Below are 22,961 nucleotides of genomic sequence, written 5' to 3'. Positions count from 1 at the left end.
CTTGTCTCTGAGGCTACCATCTCTACCCAGACTTACATTCCATCACCTATAATTCTCTGCTCCAGCTGAGAAATCCACCTTCTTGCCTTCCAAACCTCTTCCCTCTGGAATCACAGATCTGTCATCAACAAAGTCCCCTAAAACCTCATCTCTGGATGGTTCCTTTCATCTTTCACCTCACACTCCAGTGAAACCAGGGTGAAAAGCACCTATCAACTGCTTTTACCATAAATTCATGAGTGCAGATCTCAACGGGTATTTGCCATAGCAAGTATCTTTTCCCACACTTCCAGATGACTACTTCACACTTCTCTTTCGACCTCCAACAAGCTGCACCTCCTTTACTCCAAGTCAATGACTGCTCATTTCCATCATGCAGGAACCTGGAACTTCCCAATGTGAGAGCAACGACTCTACATTCCCATTTCTCTGCTTTCTTCTGTTTTAATAGAAGTGTTTCTGGTCCTGTCTTCCAGCATGCTACTGCAATATCTCCCTTTTCTTTCCTGCATCTTCAACTTTTTCCTTTCTAATGAATTCTTCCAACTAAGACATTTCTTGTCCTAAAAAAAAAAAAAAAAAAAAAAAGCCTTTGGCCTGAAGTCTCATGTTACCAACCTATTCTTTAATCTGCTTCACATGAAGAATTAACTTCTCCTCACTTCTCTACTTGTTGCTTCCATTCTCTTTTCCACCAATCCATTCTCCCTGCCAATCCACTGTAACTGTCCTTGCAAGATTCTCTGTCTCATTTGTCGTTTTCTCCTCGTGTGGTGTTGGGATCCAGGCCCTCTTCTCTATCTATACTCATTCCTAGGCAATTTCATCTTATCCCATACTTTTCCTTGCTTCTCCTTTTCCTTACAACTCTGCCCATCCTTTCATTCTGCAATTGCCATCTGAGCAAATTCGTCTGACTCTTCCTGCAAACATACGCGCTTAATCTATTTTAATTCTTTCTTCAACCTTACTATGTAACCGAAGTGTAAGCCACAACTACATCCTGGATGTACAATGATATACACTCTCTCAGGTGGTCTCCCTGCTTCAAATCTTGCTTTCTTAATAAGCAAGCAAAAGAGGATCATTTTTGTGAACAACACTGCCCAGCTGAAAGGAAAAACCCTCTAATATCATCCCATTGCACTTAGAATAAAAATCCAAATTCTAGATTGTGGCCTTCAAAGTCCCATGTGACCTGGCTGTTGCTTAACCTTTCTACTTCATTTCTAATTACTTTTCCCCTCACTAATTCTAGCCACATGGTTTCCTTCTCTCTGAGCAGACTAAGGTTATCCCTGCCCTCAGGGTTTCTGGATTTGTTCCCTGGACCTTCGTTCCAACGGATGTCATTCTTTCTCATTAGTCTCTCATCAAATATTTCCCCCTCAGAGAAACTTCCCAATCAAATTCTTCCTCTTTAACCCAGATCATTTGTATCACCACCTATCCTTTTAAAGAAATTTTGCATAATATTTATCAATCATGACAATTTGAAACAGCTGTCTCTGCAGCTATAAAAGAACAAGGATCAGATTTGTTAACTACTGTATCCCAGGCTGGGGTGGTAGCTCAGGAGTAGAGCATATGCCTAACATTCGCCAGGCCCTAGTTTGATCCCACCACTGCTGAAACATGCACACACATCACTGTATCTGGAACCTATAATGGTATTTGGTACAATGTAGCTACTCAGTAACGGAATGAATGCCATGAAAGAAGAACAAAGCAAAACAATGCATTGAAAATCCAAGTGGGTCATAATGAAATAAAAATCAACACTGTACTGCTGCAATGACAAAGTAAGAATTGGGTGGGGACTAAAAGATAAAACATGAGAAAAAGAGAAGTGCCATATCTCTTTATATCCCTATTGTTGAGTCCTTCACCATAATATGTATTCAGTTAAGAGTTCTACAGGGTGTCCACCCAGACTGGAAGTACAGGTGAATTCGGAACACCTATGAAATGAAAACATCAATGTTTTCAGACATTATGGCCACCCCACAGAACTGCATTAAGCCACAGGGAACAGAGAACAAAGAAATAGAACAGGGAACAGATTCTGGAAACAGGTAAAACCAGCAAATTCTCAGGAAACTAGGTTTGCTAATTTGATATGCAACAGGATTGAGAGTGCTGAGAACTGTTCTTTGTTTTCACCAAAATCAGAAAAGGAGGTATTTCACAAGGAATTCTGTTATGAACTGAATGAATTACCCAAAATTCCTATCGTGAAATCCTAACACCTAGGACCTCTAAAAAAGTAATTAAGGTTTAATGAGGGTGAAGTGTCCTCATAAGGAGAGACACCAGGAGTTTTCATATGAGCATGTGTGTTCATTCTCTCCCCACCCTACCACCACCCGTGTCCCTCACTCACTAAGGAAAGGTCATGTGAAGATTACTGAAAAGTAGGCTTCTGCAAGTTAGGAGAAGAGGCCTCACCAGAAACCAAACACTACCAGTACCTTGGTCCTGGGAGGTCGGGCCTCCAGAACCATAAGAAAATAGGCTACCCAGCATGTGGTGTTTTGTCATAGCAGCTCAAGAAAACTAACACATAGAATATAAACTTGGAGAAATTTTAAATATAAGACTTGAGCTGGGGCAGATTGCTCACTGTCAGGCGCCTATCATCCTCCATTTGCCTGCCTCTTGCCCGTCCATCGCCTGCTTTACATCTATCCATCACCCAACACACGAGGTTCACCTCCCCATCATCCGACAACAGTCAGCAAACTGATCGCTGACCACCAGTGGAGCACCAGCTGCCTGCTGTTTCCTGGAACTTCACTGTTACAGTACCTGCAGGTTTGATGACACATGGCTGCCGCCATTTTGAGACAACAGCCAGGCCCCGTAGAACCCCTGACCGGACTGACTGAGCCCTGGCTCCAGGATCCCTCAGCCCGACCGATCACTCCCTGCCTCTGAGCCCCTCACATTGACTGACTGCTCCCTGCCGCCAGGACCCCCAGACCAACTGACTGCGCCCTATCACCGGGACCCCAGACCGACTGATTGCACCCAGCCTACAGGATCTCGCAACCACACCAACACACTCAACCTCCAGGACCCCTGCCGGACCAACCGCATCCCACCTCCAGGACCTCCAGCCAACCATGTCCACATCCTGAGCTGCAGCTCCCCATTTGCCAACACATTTCGAAGCCAGAGCAGCCACCTTGGATTATCCTGGAAGCCGTAGCTCCAATCTTTAGCTGGGGAAAATCCCATCCTGAGACGCCTGCTGGAGGCTTGAAGCCCATTGTCAGGTACCTCTCAAAAGAATCAGGCTACTGAACACTGGGAGGTTTCATTGTATAGGACTGTTATACTGTAGATTTTCTTTTTTCTCCTTATTGAAAAATTTAAGTTTTTATTTCTTTACTTTTCTTGCTCTCTTTTCCTTTTGTTTACCTGTTCCCTCAGAGTCTTTTTCTCTCATTTTTGCATGCTAACATCCAATTTCTATTGATTACACTCTCACCCTTTCTATTATCTAGAACTTCTGTATATTCTTTTCTTATCCCATCAACAGCCACATTCTACATCCCTCTGCATCCTCTTTGTCCTCCATTAGAAACTGCAGATCTTATTGCAAATCTGTTTGTTTTACTGAAGCTAATATTTGAACTCCTTCTGTTTACTAGGACAGAACTCCTTCTGTTTATTGTCCTCATAGGAGTTATTTGGTCTAGGATTGCATAGTGTCTGAATTGGGCACTGCTAATATTGATCTCCCCTTAAAGAAAGGGTTTTTGAAATCTATAGGGCCACTATAAGCCTATAGGGGGAAATCTGTAATACCCCAGATCTGCACTGTTAGAGGGGAAGATACATGAAGAACATGAAAAAACAAGGGAAGAAAATGATCCAAACAAATCCAGATTCTATATTAATAGAATCCAATGACAGTATGTTAGAAGAAATGTCAGAAAAGGACTTCAGATTATACATGATTAAGATGACTCGCGAAGCAAAGGATGAAATAAGAGAGCAAATGCAGGCAATGAATGATAATACCAATAAGCTGAAAGAGCAACTGCAGGAAGCAAAAGATCATTTCAACAAAGAGATAGAGATTCTCAAAAAAAAAAAAAACCAAATGGAAATCCTTGAAATGAAGGAAACAATAACCAAATAAAAAACTCAATGGAAAGCATCACCAAAAGACTAGACCACTTGGAAGACAGAACCTCAGACAATGAAGACAAAATATTTAATCTCGAAAATGAAGTTGCCCAAATAGATAAGATGGTAAGAAATCATGAACAGAATCTCCAAGAACTATGGGACATCATGAAAAGACCAAGAATCCTATACCCAGCAAAACTAACCTTCAGATTTGAAGATGAAATAAAATCCTTCCATGATAAACAAAGTTAAAAGAATTTACAAATAGAAAGCCTGCACTACAGAATGTTCTCAGCAAAATATTCCATGAGGAGGAAATGAAAACAACAATTATGGGATTGAGGAAGGCACAGAGATACAAACCAAAGGAATGAACAACCTATTCAATGAAATAATATCAGAAAATTTCCCAAACCTGAAGAATGAAATGGAAAATCAAATACAAGAGGCTTACAGAACACCAAATGCACAAAATCACAACAGATCCACACCAAGGCACATTATAATGAAAATGCCTATATTCAAAATAAAGATGGGATTTTTGAAGGCCCTGAGAGAAAGGCATCAGATTACATATAGGGGGAGACCAATACGGATAGCAGCCGATTTCTCAACCCAGACCCTAAAAGCTACAAGGGTGGGCTGGGGATATAGCTCAGCTGGTAGAGTGCTTACCTTGCAAGCACAAGGCCCTGGGTTCAATCCCCAACACCACCACCAAAAAAAAAAAAATAATAATAATAAAAATAAAATAAAATAAAAGCTACAAGGGTCTGGAACAACATATTTAAGCTCTGAAAGAATATGGTTGCCAACCAAGAATCCTATACCCAGCAAAACTAACCTTCAGATTTGAAGATGAAATAAAATCCTTCCATGATAAACAAAAGTTAAAAGAATTTACAAATAGAAAGCCTGCACGACAGAATGTTCTCAGCAAAATATTCCATGGGGAAGAAATGAAAAACAACAATGTAGGTCAGCAAAGGGAGAAACTATCTTAGGGAAAAAACAAAGGAGAAACCAAGCCAACTTAAAAATCAAAAATAAGCCAAATGACTGGGAATACAAATCATAGCTCAATAATAACCCTGAACATTAATGGACTAAACTCATCAGTCAAAAGACATAGATTGGCAGAATGGATTAAAAAGAAAGACCCAACAATATGCTGCCTGCGAGAGACTCATCTCATAGAAAAAGACAACCACAGACTAAAGGTGAAGGATGGGAAAAAACCTACCACGCACATGTACTTAGTAAAAAAGTGGGGGTTTCCATCCTTATATCAGATAAAGTGGACTTCAAGCCAAAGTTAGAAGGGATAAAGAAGGACATTTCATTCTGCTTAAGGGACCATAAATCAGGAAGACATAACAATCATAAATATTTATGCCCCAACAATGGTGCATCCCTGTACATCAAACAAATCCTTCTCAATTTTAGGAATCACATAGACCACAACACAATAATTCTGGGTGACTTTAACACATGGCTGTCACCACTAGATAGATCTTCCAAACAAAAGCCAACCAAAGAAACCATAGAACTCAATAACACAATCAATAACCTAGACTTAATAGACATATATAGAATATTCCATCCATCAACGAGCGGATTCACTTTCTTCTCAGCAGCACATGGAACCTTCTCGAAAATAGACCATATGTTATGCCACAAAGCAGCCCTTAGTAAATGCAAAAAAATAGAGATACTGCCTTGTGTTCTATCAGATCATAATGGACTGAGTAGAAATCAATGACAAAAAAAAAAAAAACAGAAATTACTCCAACACCTGGAGACTAAATAATATGCTATTGAATGAAACATGGATAACAGAAAACATCAGGGAGGAGATAAAAAAATTCTTAGAGGTCAACGAGAATGACGATACAACATATCAAAATCTCTGGGACACTATGAAAGCAGTACTAAAAGGAAAATCATTGCATGGAGTGCATTCCAGAAAAGAATGAAAGGAAATATCACGACAGACAACACTGAGATACATAACATAATGAGAAGCTACTTTGAAAATCTGTATTCCAACAAAATAGAAACTACTGAAGACATTGACAAATTTCTAGAGACATATGGTCCTCCCAAACTGAAATAGGAGGACATACACAATTTAAACAGATCAATATCAAGCAATGAAATAGAAGAAGCCATTAAAAACCTACCATCCAAGAAAAGCCCAGAACCAGACGGATTCTCAGCCGAGTTCTACAAGACCTTCAAAGAAGATCTCATTCCAATACTTTTCAAAGTATTCCAGGAAATAGAAAAGAGGGTACCCTACCAAACTCATTCTATGAAGCTAATATCACCTTCATACTCAAACCAGGAAAAGACACATGAAGGAAAGAAAATTTTAGACCAATATCCTTGATGAATATAGATGCAAAGATCCTTAACAAAATATTGGCAAACAGTATCCAAAAACATATTAAGAAAATCGTGCACCAGGATCAAGTGGGTTCATCCCTGGAATGCAAGGATGGTTTAACATCCGTAAATCAATAAATGTAATCCATCATGTCAGCAGACTTAAGGATAAGAATCATGGTTATTTCCATTGATGCAGAAAAAGCGTTCGACAAAATACAACACCCCTTCATGCTCAAACACTAGAAAAAAATAGGCATAGTAGGAACATACCTGAACATTGTAAAGGCTATTTATGCTAAGCCCATGGCCAACATCATTCTTAATGGAGAAAAACTAAAATCATTTCCTTTAAAAACGGGAACAAGACAGGGATGTCCTCTTTCACCACTTCTATTCAACATTGTCCTCGAAACTGTAGCCAGAGCAATTAGGCAAACTAAAGAAATTAAAGGGATACGAATAGGAAAAGAGGAACTTAAGTTGTCACTATTTGCTGGTGACATGATTCTCTATTTAGAGGATCCAGAAAACTTCTAGACCTCATCAATGAATTCAGCAAAACAGCAGGCTATAAAATCAACATGCATAAATCTAAAGCATTTTTATACACAAGTGACGAAACATCTGATAGGGAAATGAGGAAAACAACTCCATTTGCAATAGCCTCAAAAAAATAAAATACTTGGGAATCAATCTAACCAAAGAGGTAAAAGATCTCTACCATGAAAACTTCAAAACACTGAAGAAAGAAATTGAGGAAGACCTTAGAAGATGGAAAGATCTCCCATGTTCTTGGATAGGCAGAACTAATATGTCAAAATGGCCATACTACCAAAAGTGCTATACAGATTCAATGCAATTCCAATTAAAATCCCAATGATGTACCTTACAGAAATAGAGCAAGCAATCATGAAATTCATCTGGAAGAATAAGAAACCCAGAATAGCTAAAGCAATCCTTAGCAGGAAGAGTGAAACAGTGGGTATCGCAATACCAGTACTTCAACTATATTACAAAGCAATAGTAACAAAAACAGCATGGTATTGGCACCAAAACAGACAGGGAGATCAATGTTACAGAATAGAGGACACGAACACAAACCCAAATAAATACAATTTTCTCATACTAGACAAAGGGTCTAAAAATATGCAATGGAGAAAAGATAGCCTCTTCAACAAATGGTGCTGGGAAAACTGAAAATTCATGTGCAACAGAATGAAACTAAACCCCTGTCTCTCACCCTGCACAAAAATCAACTCACAATGGATCAAGGACCTTGAAATCAGTCCAGAGACCCTGCATCTTATAGAAGAAAAAAGTAGGTCCAAATCTTCAACTTGTTGGCTTCGGATCAGACTTCCTTAATAGGACTCCCATAGCACAAGAAATAAAAGCAAGAATCAATAACTGGAAAGATTCAAACTAAATAGCTTTCTCTCAGCAAAGGAAACTATCAACAATGCGAAGTAGAGCCTACAGAGTGGGAGAAAATCTTTGCCACTCATACTTCAGATAGAGCACTGATTTCCAGAATATATAGAGAACTCAAAAAACTCTACACGAAGAATACAAATAACTCAATCAACAAATGGGCTAAGGATATGAACAGACGCTTCACAGAAGAAGATCTACAAGCAATCAACAAACATATGAAAAAATGTTCACCATCTTTAGTAGGAAGAGAAATGCAAATCAAAACTACACTAAGATTCCATCTCACCCCAATTAGAATGGTGATTATCAAGAATACAAGCAACAATAGGTGTTGGAGAGGATGTGGGGGAAAAGGTACACTAATACATTGCTGGTGGGGCTGCAAATTAGTGCAGCCACTCTGGAAAGCAGTGTGGAGATTCCTTAGAAAACTTGGAACGAATCCACCATTTGATCCAGCTATCCCACTCCTCTGCCTATACCCAAAGAACTTAAAATCAGCATATTACAGAGAAACAGCCACATCAATGTTCATAGCTGCTCAATTCACAATAGCCAGACTGTGGAACCAACCTAGATGTCCTTCAATTGATGAATGGATAAAGAAACTGTGGTGTATATATATATATATACACACAATGGAATATTACTAGCTATAAAGAATAATAAAATTATGGTATTTGCAGGCAAATGGATGAAATTGGAGAATATCATACTAAGTGAGATAAGCCAATCTCAAAAAACCAAAGGAAGAATGATCTCGCTGATAAGCGGATGATGACACATAATGGGGGGGGGGAGGGGGGCAAGAATGGAGGAAGGAGGGACTGTATAGAGGGAAAAGAGGGGTGGGAAGGGTGGGGGGGAAGGAAAAAAATAACAGAATGAATCAAACATCATTACCCTATGTAAATGTATGATTACGCAAATGGTATGCTGTTACTCCATGTACAAACAGAAACAACATGTATCCCATTTGTTTACAATAAAAATATATTAAAATTAAAAAAAAAAAAGAATTGCGCTGGGTATGGTGGTATGTAACTATAATCCCAGCAACCCAGGAGGCTGAGGCAGGAGGATCTTAAATTCAAGGTTAGTCTCAACAACTTGAAAAGATACTCAATAATTTTGTGAAACCTTGCCTCCAGAGAAAACAAACAAAAAGGATTGGGAATATAGCTCAGAGGTAGAGTACCCCTGGGCTCTCGTCCTGCTACCACCAAAATATAAATAAATAAATAATTGAAAAACACTAACAGGCTATCAAAAATTAATCCATTATATATTAAGACAGATTTATTTTTAGAAATTCCAATATAAACATTGCCCAACCTCTTAGAAATGAATGTTCCTTTACAATGCAAGTGTAAAAGAATCCATACCTGTTCTTTTTCAAGCATATCAGCCTTTCTCAATATCTTCATTGCATAGATATGTCCTGTATCTTTCTTTTGAACCAGTCGTACCTAGAATATAAAAATACATATTACAGTCAAGCATGGTGATACATGCCTGTAATCCCAGCTACTCAGAAGGCTGAGTAATTTTTTGATGTATCCATAAATTTGAGGCCCACTTGGGCAACTTAGGGAGATCGTGTCTCAAAATAAAAAATAAAAATGACTGGGGATATGGTTCAGTGGTATAGTGTCCCTGGATTCAATTCCCAGAAAAATAAATAAACACATAAACAAACACACACACACACACACACACACACACACACACACACAGAATCACGACTATTAACTCAATAGTGGTTGAATTAAGCAAGTTCCTTTGAAGGAAGCTGGTTATTTGCCATTTGTGGGATTTTAGAAATTTTATGTTTTAATAGACATTTAAACTAACTTAGGACATATATTTCAACAGTGGTGGATTCAACAAAATAGTTTACCTCTCCAAAAGCTCCTCTTCCTATAACTTTCAGAGACTCAAAGTCATCCAAGCCAAGCCTGGTCCTCTTGAGCCGTAAAAACTCTGTTTCCTTTCGAGCATGCTGTGATCGGCGTAACTTTTTCTATTGAAAAAAGATAATTTAAAAGGATAATTTATAATCAGGTTTTTTCAAAGGTGCTTACAGTATTAAAAGATGATACACATAAAAATAAGGATAGGTATCTTAAATATTACATATTAGTTCTATAATTTATTTACCAAAGTCAAGTGTTTACTAACTGTGGAAAGATAAAATTATCTTAAGAAAACTTTTTTTTAACAATGAGAAATCTTCACTCTTGAAACAGACTCCATAATACACTTCACCTTAACTAGTTCATCTAATATTATATATATGTATACATATATATAATTCATTCTTTCATTTATATGCTAACTTAATTCATAAATAAAATTAAACTTTTGAAAATGCCAGTATTCTGATACCAATTTTTATTCTGTCAGAAAATCCACTTTGATTGAATTCTCTAATTTCCAGGGTTGCTCTGCCACAACTACTGAGATTTATGATACCAAAATTACACAATAGCAGAGTTTCCATAGAGATTTACTTAGGATAGAATTTATTCTTGAATAAATTTTAATAACCTGAGGTTTGGCACACTATGTCCTGAAAATATGAAATTGCAAAACAAATTATAAGACATTAAAATATCCAAATAATTTCATAAATTGATTATATAAAGATCATAAAAAATTAGCATTAATAAGCAACATTTTGAAATATCCAAAGGTTCCATTTGAAACAGGTATTTATTTCATTGTTCTAAACCTCCTTTTTCCCTCATCAAAAAAAATTCTGGTTTTGACATAGTTCCTAATAAAAGTAACACAGGATGAAAAATAAACAAAAATCAGTGAAAAAACTAAACTGCTCATCTTCAACTGAATGCTCCCACACTTTCAGTTGTTCAGCTGAGAAAGGAAGATAGATCAAAACGCCCAGAAATATTGTTCCTAAATGAAGCTCAAGGTATAACCTCTGAATTGTCTCTTCCTCATCCTGTATATGTATTTGAAAGAGTTAGGTTAATGATTAATTAGAACTATGTAAATGTGTATCATCATTACAATGGAATTCTGATACCTCTTACAAAGTTAAGATAAACAGAAGAAATTAAGAGATTATGTCCTCAATTCAGACAGCTGAATAATGTTAAACCCAAACATATCAATGGTAGAAATTATGACACTGTGAAAATAAGTCAAGTGTACAAATTGAAAAGCTTTGCCTAGTGTCCTTTTTTACATCAAATACTGATTACAAATCCAGTGATATTATGGAAAAAGTAAGTAGACAACAACGAAGGAGAATTTTTTCTTTTGATAAGAAGTCACGAGATAAGAGAAGTTATTAAAACAAAGATATAGTAATCATTACTCTGATTACCAAAAAGGTATCCAGATCTAGTACCTATGTATTAGTTTTTAAAATACTGCCCTAATTATGGGATTAGTGTGATTTTAATCTTTTAGAAATCAGTTTAATGCAGTTTAAAATGACATTAATAATTACAAAATTACAAAAACAAGTGGATCCTACAGCAACAGTAAAGACTATTTTTGCTTCTTTTTACATAAAATGCAATGCCAGCAACCTTTTTTGAACACAGTAGGTGTTCAAAAATACTTTTTGAATAATTTTAAAAGCCTGAATTACTAGTAAAAGACAACCCCCCAAATTAGCTTGTTTTAAATTTTAAGACTATAATTTTTTTAAAGGCCACTTGGTGGCACTATAGCATCATGTCCTTAAAGAAGTTTAAAAAATTTAGTGACAAATAAATGTTAAGAATTTTGAATGATAATTCTGAATAAGAATTTTGAATGATAATTATTATAGATTATAAAACAGAATACATTTAGGTATAGTTAAAGAAACTTGTCTAATCTGAATGGAAAAGATGACCTGATTATACCATTTCATAAACAAAGAAAGTTCATATTCAAATGATGAAATCTATATTGTTAAAAATCAGCTGATACTGACAAATGAAAAAAAAAATCAATGAGATTACTTTTATATAGTAATTACAGGTAGCAAAATACATTACCTCTTCATCTGCTAATCCTTCTTCTTCCATGGCCACTTCTAATTTCTTCTGCCTTTTCAAAAGAAAAAAATAATTAGAATTTTAAGCATGTTCCCAACTATTCCCTTTTAAGAAAAACATTTACTTATTCAAATTAACTGCTTCAGATTGGCACATTAAGAAAATCTTTCAAGTTGGATCAAATAAGAATAATTTTCTTTCTCAAAATATTAATTTAGATTTAGTTTCCCATATTGGACTAAGTTTTACTTCTTTTTTTCAGTGATGGGGACTGAACCTAAGGCTTCATGTATGACAGGCAAGTGCTCTACCACTGAACCACATTCCCCAACTGTAAGCTCTATTTTTATAGCTTACTTCACTTTCTTGCCTAAATGACTGTTGGCAAAGGTGATTAGTGTACTATTGTGAAACACTCTATTATTTAATGTACAATCTACCCAAATCATTAATATTTCTCAGTGATTATAATAAAAGAATAAAAAGATAACAATGCTAAAAGTATAAAAATTTAAGGTGGATATCTCCGTTTGAATCCTGGTTCTAACATTTTTTAGCAAAATGAGCTTGTTAGTCCCTCATTTTAAACTCAATTTTCCTAATCAAGTGAAGATGTTCAAAAGCATGATATATACATTTATTGAAATGTCAGTGAAATTCATTAAAATCTATACAATTAATATGGGTTAATAGTTACAACAAAAAGGAAAGATGTTCAATGCAACTGAATATATTTTATATAATTAAAATTCTTTGGAAATTGGAAAGTCATATATGTATATATGTAATAACCCACTTTCAGAATATTTTCTTCTTTAAGAATAGCCAAATTCAATTATTCATTTTATAAAACAGTACCCTTGGGGCTGGGGCTGTAGCTCGGTGGCAGACTGCTTGCCTAGCATGTGTGAGTCACTGGGTTTGATGCTTAACACTGTTTAAAAAAAAAAAAAACAAATAAAGGCATGATATCCACCTACAACTACAAAAAAGTTTCAAAATGGCACCCTTGAATTCAGTTAAGCCAAGCATTTGCAATGTGGGGAGGTATGTGGATAAAGTAACTAGAGGGATGACTTTTGGACACATCTTGCAACTCATTTCCAAGTAAACAGTATTTCATTTCTATTGTATTGGTTTTTCCTAAATATAAATCTGGGAGGACTTGTCCTAATTAGTTTTGGAGTGTGCCAGAATAAGACTAACATTTCAGGATTTGCTCAAACGAATGTTAAGGGTTGATTGAAAACTATCATATACATTTTTTCTTAATTTTTGGATTTACTATTTATGATGATATATTTAAAAGTAATATCTTTCTTAAATCATCATTAAATTCCTTTTTCCTATGGAAAATTTATTTATTTTTAATTTTTTTTAAAAACGTTGATAGAGCTTTATTTTATTCATGTATTTATATGTGGGGCTGAGAATCAAATCCAGTGCCTCATACATGCTGGGCAAGTGCTTTACCACTGAGCCACAACCCCAGCCCCATCCTATGGAAAATTTATAACAGAAGTACCTAAAGCCTGTTGGTAAACCAGCACCCCAGGGAGAAGATGAAACCTAATATGATATTCTCCATTCACACACTTTCCCCCACTTGTCATAGACACCTACTGAAGTGCCCATCACCGTGATTTTTTTCTTTTGTTCACATATTTTTTCCCCCAGGAGCCATTCCTTAGAATGGAATAAACCTCTAACATCAGATTCTGTGCCTGCCAGCAAGCAAGGCACTTCTGAGTTGCTTGGTAAATGATTTCCAGTTTTCTCTGCAGAAAAGAGTTATAGTACCATTATTCTGGGAAGGACTATCAGTATACAAGCGACTTTATTCTCTGTCAAATCAACCTCTGCCCCTCTTTCCCTAGATTCCAGCTAAGTCTTAAACTTCATGAAATCCCTCCTTATTCTAGGAAGAGATAACAGTAACTTATCCATTTCCACCATATCTAAACAGATAAGGTACTCATACTTCTTTCAAAATAGCTTTCCCTTTAAAATACTCTTATACTTTGATAAAGACTTTATTAGAATTATGCATTTATCCAATTAGGTCTCAAACAGATATCACAAGTTTTCTTAAAGTACATGCTTTCAAAAAACATGAGCTGACTAGCTAATTTGTCTTCCATGGCACCAAGTTGAATCTGCTTTTTTTTTTTTAATAAAGCATATAATTTTATTCTTTCCTTTGGGAATAAAGGGCAAGACTGAATCACTTTAAATTTTCAGCAAAAAAATTTTTAAATTATGAAGAATAACCTTAAGTGCCCGCTTTTTGAAAATACATAGGTCTTTCTTTTCTTGGTTCTCTTTTACTTTATTAACTCTCCCATGACCATCCAACTCTATCAACTTTAATTACATTTACTGATATACTTGGATTTACTCCTAAACTGTTTTGTCCTTTCTATTTTGTCATTTCAATTTTTAAGTTCTTAGTAATTCCATTTTTCTTGTTTTGTGTTCTTTTGAATTGATATTTTATCTCATGTCTTTTTTTCCTTCTACTATTTTGGAAATTACAAACTGTTTTTTCTAGGTTAGTGGTTACCTTAGAAATTACAACATATATACTTAATTGGTTAAGGATTGAACTTAATCTTTATTCCCTTTCTACAAAGATCTTTAATTCCAATTATTTCTTTTGACCTATATTCTATCACTAGAAAATATTTTAATTATTAAATGCAGAAGACATTATTGTCATTTTTTTGTGGCTGTATACAGTTGTTTGAGTTCTGATATGAATATATCTCAATAAACCCTTCATAAATTGAAAATATCATAAGTTAAAAAGGCATTTTGGGGGGGTACCAGGAATTGAACTCGGGGGCACTCGACCACTGAGTCACATCCCTGGCTCTACTTTGTATTTTATGTAGAGACAGGGTCTCACTGAGTTGCTTAGTGTCTTGCTTTTGCTGAGGTTGGTTTTGAACTTTCGATCCTCCTGTCTCAGTCTCCTGAGCTGCTAGGATTACAGGTGTGTGCCACCATGCCTGGCTAAAAATGCACTTAATGCACCTTACCTACTGAACGTCATGGCAACATAGTATACTACAGAACACTGATTGTTTACCCTTGTCATGGTGTGGCTGACTGGGAGCTGTGGCTCCCTGCCACTATCCAGCATCATGAGGGAGTATCAAATCACATATCACTGGTCTAAAGATCAAAATGCAAAATCCAAACTCTAGTTTCTACTGGATGTGTATCACTTTCACACAACCACAAAGCTGAAAAATCATGTCAAACCATCACCAAGTAGGGAAGCATCTGTACAACAGTTGTTGAGATTTATCCAGGCATTAGCCATTTAGATGTTCTTTCTATTTGTGATCACTTTCCTTCTGACTAAACTGAATATTTGGGAATTTCTGCTATTTGTGAACTCTTAAGGTTTTGCGAGCTTCTGCTCCAATCTTGCTCCTTTCTTCCTTTAGGACCTTTAGAGATATGTCAGCTCTTCTTATTAGTCTCCATGTTTCTTAATTCTCCTTCATATATTCCTATGCTGTCTCTCTAAAATCAACTTCTGAATGCTTAAGCTTTATTTTCCTTGATTTTCCAGTTCACTAATTCTTTCCTCAACTGTATCTAATCCACAGTTAAACCTGTCTAAAATCTGACTCTTATCTAGTTCTGTTTCACAAAATTACACCACTCTGGTCTGCAAAGGCAGTAAATTTCTGGGCTAGCACTGACTTATCTCCCTTATACTTTGTATTTGAATGGTTGCTATACTCTATCAATATTTTTATTTGTCAGTTCTTCTCTATTGTTGTCAATCCTAATTCAAACTGCTTTTCCATTTGCTGGAACTGCGTCACTAACCTTTCCTATTTCTTATTTCCCACTTCAGTTCATCCATTCTGTGTATCACAGTTAAAGTTCTCTTTTAGAGAAATACTTGTGATCACTGCTCAAAAATCTTCAAGGCTTTCTACCATCAAGAGAACAGCTACATTAACAAAGCATCTGAGGCTCCTAGGATGTTGAAATCTAGCACATCCTGTGCCTGAGCCTAAATTGGACATTGCTTGACCTGACAGTGATTTCTTCTATCTCTTAATATCCCTCCTCCTGCTCTTGTACCTCTTTTTCCTTCCTCTTATGTAGGTATAAATAGTATTCTTCCTTCAGAGCCCTGTTTAAATGCCACTACCATTATGAACTATTCTCAATTGTCTTAGTCAAAAGTAATCTCTCTCTCTTTTTTTCAGTTCCTTCAGTACTGGAGAGTGACAGGGGCACTTTACCACTGAGCTATATCCCCAGCCCTTGATATACCATAATTTATTGATTAACACATGATATAGGTATTTGAGTTCGTAAGGCTATAGATACCCCAGAAAATTGTTTTGTGAAAATAAAACAAGTAACTAGATGCACTATTGGTGCAGAAAACATAAAAACAGCATAAAGGGATCTGTAATATTCAGATTAATGAAAAACCTGATTACAGTTCACTTACAGCATAATAGTTCATTTAACTGAACAAAATTTCAACCAGCCTTTACTATACCTGGTTTCTCTTTCTTCATGCTGTAAAATTAGATTGCTGTAAAAATTTTCCAATGTGAGTTTGGCTACGGTCACTCTTTCCCGGGTATGGTTGCTCATAGGAAAGGTTGTTGTAGTCCCTGCCGTCATTGCCATAGTAACAGAAACTGAAACGACATGTTAAAAAACAAATTCTTTGGTTTAAAAAAAAAAAAAAAAAAAAAAAAAAAACTCTATTCCTTATAACAAACTCTAGAAATATTTAATTCTAAGAAAAATTCTACTCTAACAGTTAACATATCTAAATATTTCATATTATAAATAATACAAAGTTAAAAAGAAAAAAAGAAAGAAAAGCACTATTCCCAAAGTAAGAGAAATTAATTTAGCATTGGCAAAAACAGGGATGAATTACAGTAAAGAAGTACCAGTGGCAGTCCACACATAATATAGGCACACACAAAAAGTCGTATTCAACAACATCCAAAACCACAAAACTTCAGTCCATTTTGCTGACTTACTGATGACTAAATAAAATTTACAAGATTTTGCTAATAGTTATAGTTGCATCCCTGATAAATATGTCTTCTATGAGTTAATGTAATTTAAATAGTAAGAAGTAGCTTCTGCCACATAAATTGTATGAAACATGAATGTTTTATCAAATATGTGTGCAAGCACCAGTCCAAAGTTATTCATATAGGCATAAGCTAATTTAGGAGAAATTTGCTAAAAATTGGCCTCTCTAGATGGGGTTATAACTGTCTTAATTCTACGTCATTCCAGACTGTACTTCAACAAGGTGCAGCATACTTCTCCAGATGAGATGAGGTCCATTTCCTTTTCAAATGAAATGAATGCCTGCAGGAACAGGCAGGAAATACAAAGATATGAATCAAGCCAGGTAACACTAGAAGTTCTGTGGCTTTAACTGGACGATTTATGTTGTCTGAAAGACGTTCAAATGCCAACTTTCAGAAACCACTAAACCAACCAAAGTACTAGTTTAAAGAAGATAATTTGAATAAATAAGTAAGGAATACAGTAAAATGGCTACTTGCAGGGGACAGACTGAACTCCCATGTCTGCTGTAGGTGGGCACTGACCCCAAGACAGTTATTTACCTACCACAGGTCTTGTCTGGACCACAAAGACCAGAACAGTTCATATGTTAAAGAAGCTTTTGTATACCTTGATGAGGATCATAACAAACCATACCCAAGAAGATTCAGCATGCCAAGAGGGACCATCTAAAATTGCATTCTTAGCTGAAAAATAGTCCCCCAAATTTGCCACCTCCCCCTCAACACCCACCATGCCCCAATTACACGAAGATACAGACCTCTGGATGGGAATGTGAACTGAATTAGATCCCCGCGATGGTAGAATGAACCAAAGATCTCTCATGTTCCTTAATGTCGAGTAAGTCAAGTGCAGATTGAAAGTAAATAATTTAGCCGCAGTAAACTCCAGGTTCCATTATTGTCTTATGGGTTTATACTTAATGCTCTGCTTGAACTTCAAGTTCACTATGCTCACTATGTCTGAAACTAAATCTATTGACATTATAAATTTGTTCCACTGCAGACTACTTTAATTGTCTTTTAACACAAAGATGACTGTGTCTTTCATGGCTACTCATTGACTATAGCAAGTCAAATTAGCTTAATTAGCTTAGCATGATAAAAAGCACAACTCATGCCAGTATCTCAGGATCTTTATAATATTTTATTCATTGACTTCCTCCTTTTTGCTCCTGAGGACTTAAGACAGTAGCACTTCCCATTTTGTCCTTACACTAGCTCTCTAAGTAGGAAACTGAAAAAAGTCACAAAGATGGTGGGCTATGGAGTCGGGACTTCAACCAGTCTTTCTGGTCTTGTCTGCTGCTATCCCTCACCACTCACTCCTTTCCCCAAAGTCCCCAAGGCTCTTGCATGCCTCCATGCCCTCCCATGACCTACCTCTGAACCAGTTACATCCTATACCCTGTTTACAGGAATCCTGTTAACTCATACCTTACTGTGGTGGCTCCTCTAATGTTCTCTACCAGAAGAGACATACATTTGTACCTCTATAGCTCAGGTACTGCTGCTTATCACTCCATTTACTTATCTCTCTAAACTAGAAGCACCACTGGGCAAGAACTTTCCCTGATGCATTTTTTTCTTTTTATTATTATTTTTACTTAGCTTGTAATTTTTTACAGACTGCATTTTGATTCATGTACACAAATGGGGTACATCATTTTGTTTCTATGGTTGTACAAAATGTAGATTCATACCATTCGTGTAATTATACATATACATAGGGTAATGATGTCTGTCTCATTCCACCATTTTTCATACTCCCTCCCTCTCATTTCCTTCTACATATTCTAAAGTTCCCCCATTACTCTATCATTCCCCACCCCCCACCCCCATTATATATCATTCTCCACTTATCAGGGAAAACATTCAGCCTTTGGTTTTTTGGGCTTGGCTTATTTCACTTAGCATGATATTCTCCAATTCCATCCATTTATTTGCAAATGCCATAATATTCTTCTTCTTTATGGCTGAATAGTATTCCATTGTAACCCTGATGCATTTTTGAATAGTCACCACAACAGCATTGCATCTGACAATATAAATTCAAGATATCAATTCAGGCACCTAGATTGCCTTTTTAAAATTTGTTAAATCATTTAACAATAATGAGTACTATTTTTAAAGCAGTAAAAAATTTTAAAAAATAAACTCAACAATTATCATGGCCACTTGATTTTTAAGAACTAAGCCACTCTTGCTGAATGCTCTGTAAGATAATGCCGCAAAACCATTTTTAGAAATCTCAGAATCATTAGGCTTAGTTCTCTGTTTCAAGATCAGATGTAGAAAAGTCAAAGGAAGGAAAAGAGGAACAGGGATGTTACATAGCAAACATTTTCCAAATTATGTTTGTTGTTGGAATATGGTGATGAGAGGAAGAAGACAGGCTGAAAATACAGGAATTAAAGTAAATTTAAGAAACACGGATTACACAAAGTTAAACAAGTTCCTTATCCTAAGACTTCCCAGCATCTTTAATATGCAAACATGCATCCTAAATCCTCAAAAGGGAGACAGGTATATAATTTGCAGTAGTATTCCAGAGAACTTTCTTTAGACATATAAGATTAAGGTTCATAGACGCTGCTCTTCAAAAACTTTAGTAAGCAAGTGCTATTACTTTTCTCAACAAACCAAGAGCAATACCTAAAGATCTGCTTTCTGATTTGCCCTGCCTTTCTTCTAGTGGGCAGGTACTTATGAAAAGAGAAATGTCCAGAAGATCAATAGCTGATAAGAGAACTTTCAAAGTGATTTGCCTGCAGGAAAAAAACAGTCAAGATTCAACTATAATTGTTCAAGGCTTATATATTCTTTTCAAAAAGTTAACAGTGAAAAATAAACAAAACCTTTTACAAAGTTTCTTAAAGAAAGTACAAAGAAATAACACATCAATTATTGAGTTATATGATTCAGAAGTAATGCTTGTGGAACTCGGGGAAAAAAAAAAAAAGCTATATGATGAACTCAAGATATGGCCTTGGAAGGAGCTGGCTGGCTGGCTGCCAACAGGCCTTGTAGAACAGGCTGCCCTGCTCAGTTTGCCAAGGTGCAAGGTCTAATCTTCAGCTGACAATGTCTCAGAGCAAACTAACTCTGGCAGCTACTTTATCCTAAACAAGTTCACAAAAGGTTAATATACAAGACAGACTAGCAATTTACTGATTTAGACAATAAGAAATCAAGTAAGAGGAACATCTTGTTGCAAATGCACTCTTTCCTCTAGACACCTAGATGTAAAGCCTTCATTAGGATCTGAAGACTGCTTTTAGAAGACTGCTTGGTAAGCATGGCATCCAAACAAATGGAACTGTTGTTCAATTTAAATATTTAATGGCATCAGGGTAAGGTTGAATGTTAAAAAAAAAGAAGAACCGATCACTGTCTTGCCCAGGGCCCCCTGACTACTGGAGGAAATGGCAATATTAACCTGGGTTTCCCAAAATGTAGCAGGACTGTGTGGATCAGAGGATGGCCGACATATCACTGAGCAAAACTGAGGTAAGATAGAAAAGAAATAAAAGATAGCTAGAAAGGAGACAAAAGGAGGACAAGGAAATATAACTTTAATCTGCAACTCTTATGATAAAGTTCCACATACCTTTACTCCCAAGTCAGGGTTCCCTCCTAAGTCTATAACTCCCAAATTTCTGAAAAATCTATAAATATTCACTCACGATCTTAAAGTTACTAGAAGTCCACCCACTTATGAAAACTGCTCTGCACACTAATGTATGTCTTTTTAGAATAGACTGAACAAAAGGAGATACAAAATCTACAATGTAGGGTACTTTCCCAAAAAACCTATGATACAGCATACTTTCCCAATGTTATCTACTGATCACAGAGGAGATGTCAACGTAAGGATCCTGAGAATTGCCAGATCACCATGAACTATCTAATGATCTACAGATTAAGGTCATCCCCACACTCTTCTATGCCCACCCTTCACCAAGTTTCCTTAAAAGAACAGCCTGACAACCCCAAAGATGTCTCTTATTCTTGAGATGGCCCACATTCTCCCTTCAATGTCTCTGCTTTCCTAAATAAATCTATCTGCCTCTAATTGTGGTATCCTTAAATTAATTTCTATGATGTACCCCACCAATCGTGACTTGAGGATGCCCCCTCTCCAGGAACTCCTTGGACTCTTTACTCGCCGTCCCTTACAAAGCCTGTAGAGACATTTTTATGAAGCACTAAAAAGTGTTAGGGAATTCCAAACAACAGATTGTCTGCATTATCAGTACAAAAATAAATGAGGTCATTTTAGGTAAATACTTATAAACCTGATGTCTTTATAAAAGTAAACAGAAATGGGGTTTCTTCCATCATAAGACAATGTAAGTTTTACTCTAAAATCAGAAGATGTCAAGTAATGAAAAATTACTTTAAGACACTATCTAATTTAATCATGATTAATATGTTCCTTCCATTTTTGTTACACACACACACACATATATATATATATATATATTACTCCAATAATCAGAGCAAAATCTGTACCTATTCATCTTTATAATGAAAGCATATGGGGAACATACTGAGCACCCAGTAAGCATTCTGTAAATAATGTAACTCAACTTGAATTTGACAAATTTTAAACTACATATGTATTTCATACATAGTAATCTCGCTTGGGTTAAACACTATAGGATCATTTGATATTGTGTTATAACTGTCAGAAACAAACCTTACTTGGAGACAGATACGCAGAAAAAGCCAGTGTTTCATCCTTAGTCTTGATTACATAGTACCTTTTTGGAGATTAGCTTAAAAAAACAAGAAAAAAAATTTTCCTTTTAACCAAAATTTTTTAAACCCAACAAAACTGTGTAGTGCTCAAATTATTTCATAGTACTATCTAGATAACTGGCATTTGTTTTATTGCAAATTCATTCCTCTAATGAATTTAACACTGTTCTTTGTCTTTTATTAAAGTTCTTTCTTTAGCCAGAAAAAGAACAGGATGCAATTTCCAAGTCTAGAATTCCTGGATGATAAAAACAACACTAGGTGCCCTTGAATTTCCTGTTCACATGTTTTCTCCAGACTCCCCTATTCATTAAGGGAGACACTACCAATAGTTAAGCCCAACATTCCTTAGTTTATCAAGCCTGGGGAAAGGAGATAACAAATCTGGCACCTAGACCACCTATAAATAGATGTGGTGTCTCCTACCACTTACCATCAAACTTCCAAAAGGGGAAAATAACTGCCTTACCTGACTGGTAAAAGAAACCATTTAACTGAAAGGTAGTTTTCACATACTACCTTTCAGAGGGACAGAGTACGCTTAATGCTACTAACTACATTGCCTTGCAGTATAAAAAAATCTTCCTAAATTCATTACTTGTAATCATAATGTCTGAAGGATATGGACAATAGGCCCCAGGGACCGTCCCTTATCTACAATTGTTCTACCCACTCTCCTGCCATGTGTGAGGAGACTTCTGTAGTAAACTGAAGCTTTTATCATTGCAATGGGATAAAACAGCAGCCCAGGCCTCAGCCAGAGGGGAGGCAGGAATGGAAAATAGGGGGAGCACTGAAGGGACAGAAGGACCTGGCCCCCACCTATAGCTGAACCAGCTGTCCCCAGTATAATAAGCCCCAGGGAATGTCCCTTATCTACAACTATTCCCCTACCTGCCCTCCAGCCCTGCCAGAAGTGAGTCCACCACCAGCAACCAACAAAATTCCTCCTATGACCTGGCCATGCTAAACCCTATAAAACCCAGACCCTTGTAGCCCATCGTCATTTTCCCTCTTGAAAATGTGCCCCTCTGTTGCTTAATAAAGCACTGCTGATTCATTGAGATCTGGAAGCTAATATAACCCAAATGGGGACAGACCTTGACAGTTCAGCAATGCC

At 36.4% G+C, this 22,961-nt stretch overlaps 1 protein-coding gene across 1 annotated transcript in view; it reads right to left on the bottom strand.

The window, feature by feature from the left end:
• Positions 1-22,961, bottom strand: part of Stk38l (serine/threonine kinase 38 like) — a 76,557-nt gene that overhangs the window by 13,460 nt on the left and 40,136 nt on the right. Inside the window, 4 exon segments of the mRNA XM_053743394.1 lie at positions 9,351-9,434; positions 9,866-9,988; positions 11,982-12,033; positions 16,519-16,663. Of these exon segments, the coding sequence (XP_053599369.1) occupies positions 9,351-9,434; positions 9,866-9,988; positions 11,982-12,033; positions 16,519-16,652 (393 nt within the window). The 5' untranslated portion in view covers positions 16,653-16,663.

Source organism: Sciurus carolinensis, chromosome 4, assembly GCF_902686445.1.
Source record: "Sciurus carolinensis chromosome 4, mSciCar1.2, whole genome shotgun sequence".
Taxonomy (NCBI): Eukaryota; Metazoa; Chordata; class Mammalia; order Rodentia; family Sciuridae; genus Sciurus; species Sciurus carolinensis.
The sequence above is the reverse complement of the archived record's forward strand: the minus strand, read 5'-3'. Positions and strand labels throughout refer to the sequence as shown.